The sequence below is a fragment of the Pichia membranifaciens genome, assembly GCF_001661235.1.
Source record: "Pichia membranifaciens NRRL Y-2026 unplaced genomic scaffold PICMEscaffold_3, whole genome shotgun sequence".
Taxonomy (NCBI): domain Eukaryota; kingdom Fungi; phylum Ascomycota; class Pichiomycetes; order Pichiales; family Pichiaceae; genus Pichia; species Pichia membranifaciens.
In genome coordinates this window covers 495,838-510,556 of record NW_017566984.1, presented here as the reverse complement: position 1 = coordinate 510,556, position 14,719 = coordinate 495,838, and the positions used below count along the sequence as shown (strand labels likewise).

Below are 14,719 nucleotides of genomic sequence, written 5' to 3'. Positions count from 1 at the left end.
AAGCAAGCAACGTCACAGCGATGGAGGCCGTGCTGCAGGAGAAAATGGAAGATCCCGAGAATGGACGGGCGCTGAAAAGAGAGCTCGAGAGTCCCGGCTCAAGCTCCGAGAGAAACGTCGTAGAGAGCAGTTCCAGTGGAAGTGCAACACCGACGTCAGAGAAGAGGTCCAGTGCGGAACGACAGGGCGCCAAACGGCAACATACATCACTAAACCCGGAGGAAGGCATCTCCGTGGGCGACGCCACAAACACGGTCTTTCCAAGTGATGTGGATGAGAATGCAGTACTGGAGTTCGAGAACGCCGAGGGTGAAAGAGTGAAGCTAGAAGTGATTGACAGCTCGAGTTCGGCGTCTGGTTCAGAGGACGATGAGGAGGAGAACGGCAAGAGCGGCAGCAGCGGCGGCGGCAAAGAAAGTGTTCCGGCAGACCAGGAGTACGAAAATGATTCCTCGGACTATGAGTCCGAGGGGAACGAGAGCGATATCAGCGAGTTTCAGTTCGAAGAGTCCACCTCTGCCGAAGATGAGCTCGGGTTCGACTTGTACGATCCAGACATCGAGCTCCCGCCGCTTGGACAGATCAAGGTGACGAAAAAGACGTGCTCTCAGGTACGGAAGTATCTCAAAAGCGAAGGTCACGTTGCCTTTCTAGACCTGTTCCTCCCGTCTGGCCCCACTCCTGAAGACATCATCACGCTCACCAGGCTCCTGGGCTTCGAGCCAAAAAGGCTGAACAGAATATATGCATCGTCATCAAACCCACTGCACTCGGCTATTTTTTTCCTTCGAGAAGCCATCAACCGAGTGCTGAAGTCGAGAACCCGTCTACAAGACTTTTACACTATCCAGAACGTGTGCGATGCCCTAAACAAAGCAGAAAACGTGCTTGTTTTAACGGGCGCCGGCATCTCCACGTCTTTAGGAATACCCGACTTCAGGTCGTCGCAAGGTTTTTATTCGAAGATGAAGAACTTGGGACTAGACGATCCCCAGGATGTCTTCAGTCTTGAACTGTTCAGAAGAGATCCTTCTGTATTCTACTCAATAGCATACATGATCCTACCACCGGAACATTCATTTACGCCTCTACATGGTTTCATCAAATTGTTGCAGGACAAGGGGAAACTATTAAGAAACTATACCCAAAACATCGATAACCTCGAGGCCAACGCTGGAGTTACCCCAGAAAAGCTGGTACAATGCCATGGCTCCTTTGCAACTGCAAGTTGTGTCACCTGTAAGTACAAAATACCTGGTGAGACTCTGTATCCAAACCTAAGATCCAAGAAGATAGCTTATTGTCCATTTTGTGAAAATGAAAGGAAAAACATGCAAAGAAAGTTTGAAAAACTAGAAGACGAAGGCGGATTTTCTTCGAGGTACAACGACATCGAATCTTTTGGGGTCATGAAACCAGATATCACATTTTTTGGCGAGAACTTGCCTGACAGATATCACAATACAATTAAAGAAGACGTCAGGAAATGCGACTTGTTGATTTGCATCGGAACCTCCTTGAAAGTTGCACCAGTGAGCGAGATAGTCAACAGGGTCCCCAACGAGGTACCTCAGATCTTGATAAACCGAGATCCAATAAATCACTGTGAGTTTGACGTCGAACTGTTAGGATATTGTGACCAAGCGATAACCTGGCTCTGTGGAGACAAGATCGAATGGGAAATCAAACACAAGGACTTTGAGCAGATTCTACACTCAGGTTTAGAGCTTCAGGTGTTGGACGAGGAGTTCGGAAGGTACAGAATCACAGACGCTAACGAGCGTGTGCAACTCTCTCTCAAGAAACTCGAAGCAGCGAAAGCCGAGGCTAAGTTAAAAGAGGAAGAATCTCTTCTAATCCCAGACGACCAAATTGACATCAAAGCGGAGGTGTCAGAGGAATCAGAGGTCGTCGCCTAGGATGCTCCTCCTAGCCGCATCCCCCATCGTGACAGACAGGGGTAAATAGATCAGTAGTTGGGTTGAATACTAAGCTTGTATGAAATAATAAAATTATTCGCTCTTTCTAATGTTTTGTGTTTACCGGCTCTCGGCGAGCTGTTCCGCAGTGAGCTGGACCGATTTGTTTGTATATGCTAATGTCGTTAGCGTTGAAGAAAAGTGCTTGTTTGTAAAAAGTCATTTCGAGTTCTAGCTAACCAAAGGTTATCAATTGAGTGGCAGTGAAGCACAAAAATGTCGCATTCCATGTCTCCAGCGACAAACACCCAACGCACAATGGGTTCGTTCCAGCCCGGGCATCGCCCAATGAACTCAATGGATCTTGCCAAACAATATGAGATAGACATGAAGAAAATTCACGATTCGTTGTTCTTGGAAGTTGATTCAACCAATAGCAAGGTGGAAAACTATCTCGCCCATGTGAGAATTATTGAAGATGCAAAATCTCAAAGTTCAAGACCTCCTGCAAACAGTCCACAATCAAACAAGAAGAACCGATTTTTGCTTCTTTCCGTTAAAACCTCAGGGAGAATGAGACTGCATAAAGCCAAGGAATCATCCTCTGGAATGATTCAGATTGGAAGGTCATGGGATTTTGATGAATTGATTTCTCTCGAACTTGACGATCAAGTTCCAACCGGCTTTGTATGTCAGATGGGGAAGAAATATTACTGGGAAGTCCACACACCAAAGGAGAGAAGAGTGTGGTGTAGTACTTTAGTTGACAATTATATTAGGTACACTCAGGGAAATTTACCACAATTGATCAATTGTTCTGTTGATTATTTCCACTTGGAGAATTTGTACGATTCTTATCATGGGGGATCCAGTAGCGTTCCATCTCAGAATAAAACTCCAAAGCCCCAGATATTAAGTAGAACACCAGTTCTCTCACCCAAGGGAAATTCGCCCAGCACATTTGCCAACTCTCAAAGATCACCTAGTAAATCCAATTCTCAAGACTTGACCTCATTGAAAAAAAACCTAGGCAATACAAACTCTGCTAACTCGTCTATGGCAGCTGCTGTAAGAGGCGCCAGTGCCACTACCTTACCCTTGTCTGCATCTTCTAGAAGTCCCGATCTTGACAACAGGTATAAACTAGAGCAGGAAAGAAAAATGTATGAAGAACAGAAGCAGAAGGAACAACTAGCGAGAAAGCAGCAAGAAGAAAAGCGTTTAATTGAGGCAAGAAGACAAGCAGAAGAACAGGAACACCAGAAACAACTTGTAATAGAACAAAAAAGGAAACAAGAGCTTGAGAAACGGAGACAGCAAGAACTGGAAAGACGCAAGCAGAAGGAATTGGAGAGGAGAAAAAGAGAAGAATCAGAGAAAGCTCAACAAGAGGAAGAACTTGAAAGGGCTAGAAAGGAACAAGTCGAGAAGGACAGACTAGCAGAAGAGCAGGAAAGGAGTAGACAGCAAGAGGAGGTAGAGAGAGCTAAACAACAAGAAATTCGGAGACAGGAAGAGGTTTTAAGAATGAAACAGCAAAAAGCACAGAACCTAGAGGAAGAGAGAAGAGAAAAAGAGAGAACAAATCAAGTGCAACTTGCGGAAGCTGCAACAAAGGTGAAGAAAACGGGTTATGAGAATCAGCAAAGGTTGCAAAATAACGGTTTAAGTGAGATAGTTAAAAGGGGGCCTCCTTCTGGTATGCTTTCAAATGAACCGAGCCAAATGAGCTTTGAAATTGGTGACGAACACAGATTTCAAAATATTAATGCATCTGTAGAGAGTGATATCAGTCTTGGAATTGATAATTACATTGATGGCTACACGAGTAACGGGGAAGAAGAAGCGCAAACTGCCCCACTCAACCTTTCGAAGCCGAGAGCTAGATCTGCAGTTGCTACACAGCCAATTGGGAAACTGGGAGCTCCTGTCATCACTACAACTTTGGATGAAATTTCGGGAGTAACAAATCATGAAAATGTGTCAAATTTGTCTATTGACTCAGAGTTGAACAAGCTCTTGACTCCGGTAAATCATTTGGAGTCGATGGAAAATGAGATTGATAAGTCTTTTGGTGAAGGAAATAGGCACCACGCTAGATCAAGAGCTTTTTCTCGAGTTTCAGATTCTACTCCGGATAACAATGATTTGTTAGAGATTTTAGAAGAGATAGGCTATGATCCTATTGAGGACGACTCAGCCTCGTTACAAAAGAAGTTATTGAAAGAGCTGGATAAGTTGCAATATGATAAAATTGAAACGCTGATAAAAGTGACAGGCGTATCTTCTGCATTGAAACAGTCTATATTCACTGCATTCCAAAATTGTGATCATATTGACCCTATTTTAGCTTTGTTTGGAGTACAGTTGTCAACATTCAAGGAAGACGTGGATTTTATTGAAGAACAGGGTCAAGGGCTTCAGGTTGAAGCAACGAACGAGAAGCTGTTGATGAATGAGCTCAATGAGATTGTGCATTCCGTTGAAATCTCAGATAGTAAATTACAAATGCTCTTAGGAACAAAGATCACATTAGGATATCAGAATTCGGAGTTAGAAAAAATATTAAATGAGCTATATTATGCTCTTTTGAAGGTAAGTGGGAGTCAAGAAAAACTGAATGTCGACCATGGAATATCTAAAATGAAAGCTTTACAGGAGAAAAAGAGAAGTTATGAAAATGTTAGAGATACTTTTGTTGCTAGGTTTAAAAAACAAGCCGGAAGGATATTTGAATCAGTGTCTTTGAGTCTATCTTCAAAGCTGGAAAATGTGAGTCCCGATAATTTTGATAACTTCTTGAATACAATATTTTTTGATAAAATGACCTATCTACTTACAGTTGAAGGTTTGATAGCTTTTGTCAAGTCTGTTTCAATCAGCGACTATTATGATATTATTGATAGTTACGTGGCAGCCATGAAACCTTTCTTTGAAAATTTAGCTAGTGTTTTGATGAAAAAGTTGGAGCAAAATGTGAGTTTGTTGGATGTTCAGCAGTTTTCATTCAGTTCAGACCCTGCAAATCTCATTGACAAAATGTACATAAGCTCAAAGAGCAAAAAAGACTTTGGGTCTAGCCGTGGTGGAAACATGTTTGTTATGAATCAATCGAACAATGAAAAAAAATTGTCAGGGGATAATGAGATTATTAAACTCATCAATATTTATTTTTCACAAGCAACAAGAGTCATGGGTGCTGAACAAGAGATGATGAAAAAGCTGTTTGCACTGAGCTCTTCTCCTGATATGTCGTTTGAGAATGTTGTGAAATTACCCCTCGAGAAAAGGTGTCAGGAATTTGTTGCAACGTCTGATTTTTTGAATGGAACAATTGAGTCTGATAGGGAAATTGGTGATTACATATTTGACATAATGAGACAGTTGTTTGACTCAACTTTCGGATCATTGTTAAAAATACTCTTGTCGGTATCAAAAGGTAATATTCTTCTAACACCGGGAATATTATGTTTGCTAAAGAGCTCTTCACAATCTCTAGCTCCTACTAGTCATGAATATTTGTATGGTAATTTTACCAAACTTGAAACTAAGGTTAATTCTATATGGGTTAAAGAAATTGATCAGCAATCACAAGAGATACTGTCATCGAAGGTAAGGTGTCAGGTTATGAACTTTGTCAAGGCTTATCCAGTATTTTTCGGTAGAATTCACGCTATTGTGGATTCTCTTGATTTGGTTAACTTGGTTGTTTTTGGGACAGATCAGAAAGTTTATGGTAATTATTATATGATATGGGATATAATAATGTCAGCGTTGAACAAAGGTGTTGAATCTATGAAGTTTGAAGTAATTTTACAAGATTCGAACAGCGAAGAGCACGATATAGATGCAGATGCGTCATTTGAAAAACATCTAACATTGTGGATTAACTATAAATGGATGTTTGAGGAAAGCAAAAGCTTACTTGAGTTTCCTAAAGATCTTAGTAGGTCAATTGATGATCTAAGGGATAGAGAGTTACGTACTTTTTCAGAGTGTTTTGGTAGAAGGTTTAAAATTGGGAATATAATACGCCTAGTTGAAGACCTTGAAAATTTGTTGAGCAATAATGGAAACCCTTCAACGTTTTCAACATATTCGGTAGAGAATATAAAAAGCTTGATGGTTGCATTCAAAGGCGATAGCTTTAAAGAAGAAATTTCGAGTCTTGCAAAGGGCTTGAAGTCTGTGCTCAAAGGGCGTTGCTACTTTATTGGCGATAATAGAGAAAGTGAGTTTAGCATTGCGATTGGAGAACAAATAGAGAAAGAGCTTTATAACAACTGCATGTTTGCTTTGTGTCAGCTTTACATATCAACATTTAGTAAGCTTTCTTCTATTGTGGATCAATATTACAGTAACTTTGAGGTTCCTGTTGACAAATATATTATAAATTTCAATTTCAAAAAGAATTATATTTCCTAAACCAAGCTTATAAGGTTATTTGTAATGCGAAGAACTAAATAGGGTTTGTATAGATTAAAGTTAGTTTACAATAGTTTTATATAAAGGAAAACAAACTATTTCTTTCTCAGTTTAAGAAGTAATAGTAAAGAGTTTTTAAAAAATAGCAGGAATATGCAGAATTTTAGAAACACGGGTAATTGGTTTTTTTTGAAAAATATGTGTTACATGCAATACTGATAGGAGGTATTCTTTTGAAAAATAAAAGATTCTTTTATGCTGTTTTGGTATCTATCTGTTTTAATTTGTTTATGATTTTGTTGAATACAGCCTCTTCAACATTGGTTGACCAAAGAGTATCCATGTGTTCATAACCTTTCAAGCCAAGAGTTTCTACATCGCAGCTTAAATTTTGTACAGTTTTTTCTATATCTATTAGCATGTCAGATTCTCCGTAGATTAAGTAGCACGGTGTTGTTATTGTTTGGGTTGGAAATGACGCTACTCTGTTAGTTTTTGTACTTGCACCACTCAGGTAAACCAATTTTGAGCCTGAAGCACCACCTTCGTCAAACATTTGAAATCTTTTGCTGTCAATTATTTGAAACCAGTGTACAACAGATTTCACTGAAGACGGTGAAAACATATGTGGATATCCTACCTTTTTCTGAGAAGGGTGAATATTTCCAGATTTCCAATTGAACAAGAAAACTAAAGATTTATCAACAACCTCTTGATAGAATTTTGGACCCATTAATTTTTGCCAGAAAACAACTGAAGGTAGAATAGCCCTTTTTCCAAAAATTCTATACATTAGGGCAGGGGCTGAACTGACTAGGAATGAACAGATTGGGTTATTCAATCCATGCGGTATCATAGCTGGGGAAAGGCCTATGAAAAGGTTTATTTTTTCGTTAAGATCATGATTAAGTGAAAGTGCTGCCAAACATTGTGCTGAACCTTGACTGAAGCCTATGTAGGTCAGGTTTTGTTGTTTTGTTATTTGTAGGATGTAGTCTATTGTGTTTGGAATGTCAAACATTGCAAACTCGTCTAAAGAATAATCCCAAAACTTTTCATCAGTTGAAGAGAGTATAAGGTGCTTTCTAGAATATTTATTTCCTCTATTATTTCCTAACCAAACGTCATATCCTAAGTTAACCAATAGAAACGGTAAACATCTATTAGTGTTTTCTCCAAGTAGAAATAGCTCACTGTTGGTTAGCAAACCGTGATGCATGTAAACTATTTTGGAACTTTGAGGTATATCTCCCGATGGTGGAAGGATTCTATGAATGGAAAGGAGGTAACCATCTTTGGTTTGTACAATGTGTTCATGTACTTTGTAACCATGGGCATGTACGATGTCAACAATATCTATTGCGGTTATTATTTTTTGTTGAAGCTTTTCTAGGGGATCTGTTTCGTCATTTATAACAGAAGTGGATGAGGGGTTACTATTTGAGTAGAAACTGAAGCTCGAAGAAGTTGAAATGTTGTCGGGCTTGTTGAAAATTGGATGGAAAGTTGACAGGTATTGTTCAATACCAAGTTTGTGGAAGAGCAGTAATGGGAGTTGAATAATTAGTGCAAAGATATTTAGAAGTGAGCTGAGCACACTCATTGCTTTATGTGCTAGGTTGTGAGGTTGAGTTCGTGTCGGGTGATTTGTTTACGGTTGGTTGCTTGAAGTTGGTTTATCGGTAACCACTTAAAAGAAGAGATTTCCTTTTTGGGGAAGGGAGCGATGAAGAGTCTTGCGCTTTTCTTTTTATGAAATATTTAATATGTTAATGTTTTTTGGTTAGACGTTTATTTGGTGTCTTGAATCTTCTTCTTGGTAAGTTAACGGTTAAACTGTTAGTTATTGTGTGGTATGTTTTTTAGGTTTGTGGATGGAAAGTAGTATATTGTTAAATACTTATGTAAAAAAATAATTTACAATTAGTTTAAATAGGGAGTTTGTCTATGTTGGAAGCGTTTATGAATTTTTGATAATGTTAATGTTCCGTGTAATCAAGATTTTGTTACACGTTAGTATAGGTTTTAGGCATAATACAATTGTAGTAGTTTTGAGGTTTTTATTTGGTTTTGCGTAGTTTTCTAGAGGTGAGAAGTGAAAGGTTGATGTTTAATTTTATGAAAGTCATGTCACTGGTTTTGTTGTAGAGTTAGATAAATATTTATAGTAGGATATAGAATTTTGTATTTTGTATTTTACTTGTTTTTCAAGATTGAAATGTTATGGTTTTGTCGGGGTTTGGTTAAGGACCTGTTGATGGTTTGCTTAAAATATTAATGTTTAGGTTTATTTTAACTGGTTTAATATTTTGAATGCGATGTTGTCTTTAAGAAGAAGAAAGTTCGTATCATTTAGTTTTGTTTATGGGGCTGATTTTCAATTAAAGGTTTTGTGTTTGTGGAGTTGTATTTGAATAATGTAGAGTATAAAATGGTAGGTTTTGAATCAACTGAAGAACGTATGTTAGGTTTAGCTGGTTAGGTTGGGTATGCAGGAATTGGTGGATCGTTGAGTGTAAACATTTAATTTAAAAAGTTTACTGAACTTATTCCCAAAATATGTATTGGGGTTAGTGATGCATCTGGTTAGGCTCTTAATTTTCAGTTAAGGTGTATTGGAGGTAGTGTTACGGTGTGATGTTTTTAATTTGTAAAGGTTGTTAGATACATTTTAGGTAGGAGTAAAGGCTTTTAATTACGTTTTACTTTTTTGTTAATTACCCCTACCCCTAGTTAGTTGAAGAGTAGAAGTTCAGACATTATCTGTATTGATAGAGAATCTTGTTGATAAAGAAGACAGATGAAGGACGAAAACAATGAAAAGAAAATGTTCCTGCAGATGATAATTATAATTTTTTATTGTCAGAGGATAAGAATCAAATTTCTATCGGTCGAGGGAGCAAGATATTTTTTTCAAGACAATAGAAACGATTTTTGGAAAAAGTGATAAAAAGTTGTTTTTGTTTGTATTCATTGTAAAAGTTCTGTAATGATTGATGATCCACAAATTGTATATATGGAATCTACGTAATCATTATAAGTATGTTACGGAGAAGAAGTGATGGAATTATACAAAAAAGGATTGTGAAATAACGAATTTTACTCGTCACATTTTGTGGAAAAAATTAAAAAATAAGTGGTATTCATTTTCTTTTATATCTTTGATCTTTTTTAGATTTAGAAAATGAAGTTGTAATAGAAATAAAGCTTGAAAAGAGCATTCCGAAGGGATGCTCTTTTCATATGAATTGGATCAGCGTAAAATTACAAAAATGCGTTTGTTTGCAGAGTAGAGGTTCAAACCAGGGCTTTAAAAATAGAAGGAAGTAGGGCAAAGGGGAAAATGGGTAGTAAAAAAGAAAAGAGATGGCGAAGTCGGATGAGTAGTGGATAGTTGAGGTATATATTCTACACGGGGCTATATACTCCTATCAGATGGGCTAGCACTGCTTAACCATTCATCAAAAAAGAATGGTCAATCTATTATACCCCGCACACCCAGTTCTATAACTCCTAACCCACGCACCTAGCCAATAACCCACGCACCTAGCCAATAACCCACGCACCTAGCCCCCCCCCACTAAGGTTTATAAATTACAGATAACTGATATATAAAATTCCCCTGCGGAATGTTTCAAGTTGCATCAACGCGAGATATTTTGAATTTGAGATTTACTACTCGGCTAGTTCTTATCAACTTCTTTCTATTTTGTTTCTTTTGCGATTTCATCTCGGAATACAAATGCCAATGCACCAAGAGGAGTACGTACTAGTTGTTGATTACTTCTTCATTACAAGGAAAGTGTACTAACCTTTAAGCAGATTGACGGATATTTATATACATCTGAAGGATATTTTAAAGACACTCTCACAGACACCTGTTGACCGAGAGTTTTATGCCGATGGGCTCATCAATGATATGATCGTATGTTTCACGTCATTTTTTAATACCCCGCACACCTAGTTCTAGTACTAACATTCATCCAATAATAGAAAATAAAAGAGATTTTAGAGGAAAACTCTATTGATGAACAAAGTAGCTTGATACTCTCTATGATTAATCAGATTTCAGAATCAATAAGTAAGATTCTCAATTTAAGATACAATCTTAAAACACGTACTCGTATTGATTTTGAGGACAAAATTATACCCCACACACTTAGTACTCAATCAGAGCCGAATCACGGGAAGAGATTACCAAAAGAAACTGTAGTAATTCTAAATGAGTGGTAGGTTGTGTTCGCTCCCTTCTTTTTCGATTGTTACTGATTACTAACACATAACGTATATAGGTATGCCGACAACATCGATAGTCCCTACCTAAGTAAGGATGATATATCGTACCTAATGTCTAAAACTCATCTTCGAGAAAGCCAAATTAAGAACTGGGCTTCTAACAAAAGAAGAAAGAAGAAAGAGGACTATATTTCCCCTAGAGTTTTCCAAATTTTGAGTACTAATAGCCCGCACACCTAGTTCTTTTATTGCCGCGCACCTTGTTTCAGATTTCGCCCACCAAGCTCTATCCATTTGCAATAAATAGCTGACGGTGTCTTGAAAGCTCTTGTGCCACCGATCTGTTTGTTTTATGTAAAAGCATGAGATGTATTATTGTATTATATAACATAAATGACAAGAAGTGAGAGAAAAAAAAAAGTTGAATGTAAACGTATGAGAGTCAACAAGCAACGGCCTACTAATGGTACAGGCAAAATTTCCAAAAAGACCGAAATCTTCATTGGTAAACCGACCCCAACTTACCACATGCCTTCGAGTTTAAAGAAATTTCTTGACAAGTATGCCACAAATAATTTACTAAATAAAAATTCCGTGACGAACGTCAGAAAAAAGAAGGAGCTTGAAAGAAAGACTATAGTTAACGGTTTTACTGCTTTTCGAATATATTATTCTAAATTTGGAAAAACATACAAAGATCAAGAAAATCTTTCTAAGGAATTAGCAACCTTTTGGAAAAGTGATAAATCAATACAACATACTTGGCATGGCTACTCCGAAGAATACAAAGCGTCAGATACCAAATTATCTTTTGTAAAATGGTTTGACACTTATAAATCTGCCATCAAAGTTCAAACGCCTCCAGAAGAATCTCTTACGCAATGCACAAAAATATCACATCTTATCGTTGAAGACGTATATAATCTATAGAACTTCTATATCCCATAAACTATTCGTCATCTCTGTAACTGAATTTTCTAATTTCACCCAATCTTTTTCTAGCCGAATTCAACGCGTTTTCAAGTTTTAGAATTTCAACTTGTTGTTCCATTTCAGCTGTTTTCGTCTCATGGATAGAAAGCTTACTGTAATCCACTTCATCCAATTCGTTCTTGCTGGAAATCAGCTGGTTGACTTGGATCACCAATTGTTTACAAGCCAAATTCACCTTCTTCGAAGCTTCTTCCAACTTATCCTGCGTCTTCGACATGAATTGAGACTTCACTCTCGCAGCAGAAACCAACTGCGCCGTCGATGCAGCAACTTCTCTCGACGCAACAATCAATTCCTCATCGCTATGTTTGTTCTGTAGCACGCCATCCGCAATCCCGATCAGTGTGTTCGTCGTCGACGCAATCGATTTCGCCGCCGAGATGAGGCCCTCCGTCCATTTGTTGTTCTTCTTATAGAACGACGTTCTCGAGCTCGAGCCCCGCCCGTTGTTCACGATCTCCTGCTGCGCCTCTATCGACGCCTCGATCAAGTACTTGATCGCCGTAATGATCGCAGACGCTGCCGCCAGAATCGATTTGCTCACCTCCACGTCCACCGACGACATCGACGGATGCTCCAACAACGAAATCAGATGCGACGATGCCTCATCGATCACCCTCGACGCATGCGCCATCTCCTTATCCACAACCTCGCTCAACTCCCCGCTCACCTTCTCCAAATCCACCCTCGACGACGGCGTCCTCAGCGACTCCACCAGCGAGGTCAGCGTCTGTAGCATCTCCTGCACATCGATGTTCCCGTTGATCACCGCCTCCGTCTTCTCCTCCAGCCCCAGCCCGCCCAGGTTCCGCTCGAACAACGACTCCAAGTACACCTCCGAGATCTCCGCAACGTCTCTCGCCGTGTCGATCAGGTCCTCCTGCAGCTCGTCCACCTTCGCCAACCGCGCGAGACCCTTCGTCCCAAGCAACACGTCCCCAATCGACGTCGTGAAGTTTGTCACGCCCCCAATCACCGCTCCAGCGTCCCCCTCCGCCCCGTCCACCAAGAACGAGTTGAAGCTCGACGCAAACTCCGTCGCCAACCCCGACGTCTTTTCGATCACCGAGGACAGGTACTCCGGCGACGAGTTCACGTTCCCGGCCTGCATCGCAGAATCCAGCTCGAAAACCCCGTCCTGGATCCGGTCGATCCCCGACTTCAACACCGCGTCGATCAACTCCGACACCTTCCGCAACCCCCCATGCCCGCCCTCGCCACCCGCCTCCTTCTGCTGCGCAACGAGCCCCTTGATCGTCTCGTCCATCGTCTGCTGCATCATCTCGAGCTCCATGTCCTTCTCCTGCAGCTTCTCCCTCAGCACCTCTAGCTCCTTGCCGGACGACCCGTCCGCCAGAGACGAACGCGCCAGCTTCTGCTGCAACTGCTCGACCTCGTTCTTGTGCTGGTTGAACACAGCAGTCAAGTTCGCAGACTGCGCCCGCTCGAGTGTCGCCAGCTTTTGCTCCAACTCGTCCTTTGCTAGCTGCAAGCTCTCAAACTGCCCCTTCGAGCCCGTCTTCACCCTTTCCAGCTCCAGCTTCGCTCTGTCTCTTTCCTTGATCAAGTCGGCCAGCTCAACGTTTTTTGCCTTCATTTCCCTCTCCATCCTTTCCCGTCTCTCCACCGCCTCTTGAGCAGACGCCGCCTTCTGCTGGATCTTCTTCGACTTTGCAAGTAGGTCTAAATGCTCTGCTCGCAGTTGCGAGTAGAGTTTTGCAAGGGACTCGTACTTGTTTTTCCAGTAGTCGATTTGTTCTTGCAGAAAAGTCAACTGCTGTTCCTTAGCAGCCAGCTGTTCCCCAGCGGTCTCCGAAGTTGTTCGCAGCTCAGTTTCCAATACCTGGAGCTTTTCGTCGTAGCTCCTAAGCATCAACTGGTCACTATCGTACTGGCCTTTCAACGCCAAAATGTCTCTCTCCAATTCTGCAACTCGGCCCTGAGCCTGCCTCTGCGCTTGATCAAGCAGCAGTTGCTGTTGCGCTAGCTGCTGCGCTTCCGAATTTCTTTTCTGTTGCTCCTCCCAATACAGTCTTTGTTGTTCCAGCTCCTGCTGTTGTTGTTGCAGCTGCTGCTGCCGCTGTTGCTCTAATTGCTGCTGCTGCGCTTCGTATGCCTGTTGTCCTGCCATATGCGCATTCGCAACCGCCCCTGTTGGCTGTGATGAAACCGCTTTTTGCACATTGGCATAATCAGCCGGTGTTTGGACAATTCCTTGCTCTATCAAAGGTGAAACGCTCTTCTGCTCGTCTGCCAACGTAGGTGCATCAAATGGCAACTTTGGAATTGTTATCAACGTCGATAGATACCTAACCGCCGTGCACTGCGCATAGAAGTCATACAACCTATCGTGTTGCTCATCAAATTTGGCCCTCAAGGGTTCTAACGCCTCAACAGAATCAGAGCTTCGGTATAGCCCTCTTAGCATTGAAATTAAGAACTTATAGATACCATACGTCTCAGAAACAATCGGCACCAACGCACTTGTAATTGCCTCGGAGATGTTCTTCTTCGCTGGTGCCAACGTGTCTCTCCCAAGGTGATCCAACGCTTCCTGCAAGAGCTGCAGATCGTAAACTGCGTCGAACCCCTCGTTCGGGTCGGACACTGACCGCAATGACGTGTACTCTTCGTACTCAAACGTCCCATTGAAGCCACGGTGGTTGTGGTGAAACCGTAACTTCTGCAAGAGATAGTCCACGTATTCCGGGATCAAGATCTGGTACCGTCTGTCCGGGCTCTGTGTGTGCCCCAAGCTTGCAATCCAGTCCATGTTTTTGAACCCGCCAATTAAGCACGACGGGTGGCCCTCTTGCAACACCTTGTGGATGAGTGTCAACGCCTTGAACAACGCCACGTCGTTTTCCTTCAGAGGTAGCACCTTCATGCTCTCCCAGAACTCCTTGGAGCTCTTCCGCTCCCACGTGTACACGATACAAGCTCTAACGTGCTTCCGCTTCGGTGCAGTGTCTTCGGGCGTGCATGCCTTTTTGATGCTCGTCTGGATGTCCTCTGTCCGTCGCATGCTTCCGAACATCTCGCTTGTTCCCCTGCTTTGCTCAGCACCGTCAATGGCTTCCTAAACCCCTTCCTTTGACCCCATCCACCTCTTTCTACACCCTCCTGCTGCTCATCTAGTGCTGGCT

General features: G+C 41.3%; 6 protein-coding genes across 6 annotated transcripts; 4 read left to right on the top strand and 2 right to left on the bottom strand.

Annotated features, from left to right (window-relative positions):
* Positions 1–14: 14 nt before the first annotated feature.
* Positions 15–2,074, top strand: PICMEDRAFT_16324 (hypothetical protein). Its single transcript, XM_019161166.1, has one exon. The coding sequence runs from the start codon at positions 21–23 to the stop codon at positions 1,917–1,919; it is 1,899 nt and encodes a 632-aa protein (XP_019017548.1). The 5' UTR covers positions 15–20; the 3' UTR covers positions 1,920–2,074.
* A 96-nt stretch (positions 2,075–2,170) lies between these two features.
* PICMEDRAFT_16321 (hypothetical protein) lies at positions 2,171–6,437 on the top strand. The gene has a single exon (XM_019161165.1). The coding sequence runs from the start codon at positions 2,196–2,198 to the stop codon at positions 6,342–6,344; it is 4,149 nt and encodes a 1,382-aa protein (XP_019017547.1). The 5' UTR covers positions 2,171–2,195; the 3' UTR covers positions 6,345–6,437.
* Positions 6,388–7,987, bottom strand: PICMEDRAFT_16320 (hypothetical protein). The gene has a single exon (XM_019161164.1). It carries the CDS (start codon positions 7,945–7,947, stop codon positions 6,598–6,600), a length of 1,350 nt encoding a protein of 449 aa, XP_019017546.1. The 5' UTR covers positions 7,948–7,987; the 3' UTR covers positions 6,388–6,597.
* A 2,099-nt stretch (positions 7,988–10,086) lies between these two features.
* PICMEDRAFT_11431 (hypothetical protein) lies at positions 10,087–10,820 on the top strand (the record flags this gene model as incomplete). The annotated part of the gene is made up of 4 exons (XM_019159792.1): positions 10,087–10,106; positions 10,167–10,269; positions 10,338–10,573; positions 10,637–10,820. 4 exons carry the CDS (start codon positions 10,087–10,089, stop codon positions 10,818–10,820), a joined length of 543 nt encoding a protein of 180 aa, XP_019017545.1.
* A 153-nt stretch (positions 10,821–10,973) lies between these two features.
* On the top strand, positions 10,974–11,510 carry PICMEDRAFT_184950 (hypothetical protein; the record flags this gene model as incomplete). The annotated part of the gene is made up of 1 exon (XM_019162024.1): positions 10,974–11,510. One exon carries the CDS (start codon positions 10,974–10,976, stop codon positions 11,508–11,510), a length of 537 nt encoding a protein of 178 aa, XP_019018119.1.
* On the bottom strand, positions 11,223–14,661 carry PICMEDRAFT_16315 (hypothetical protein). The gene has a single exon (XM_019161163.1). The coding sequence runs from the start codon at positions 14,608–14,610 to the stop codon at positions 11,530–11,532; it is 3,081 nt and encodes a 1,026-aa protein (XP_019017544.1). The 5' UTR covers positions 14,611–14,661; the 3' UTR covers positions 11,223–11,529.
* Positions 14,662–14,719: the final 58 nt, after the last annotated feature.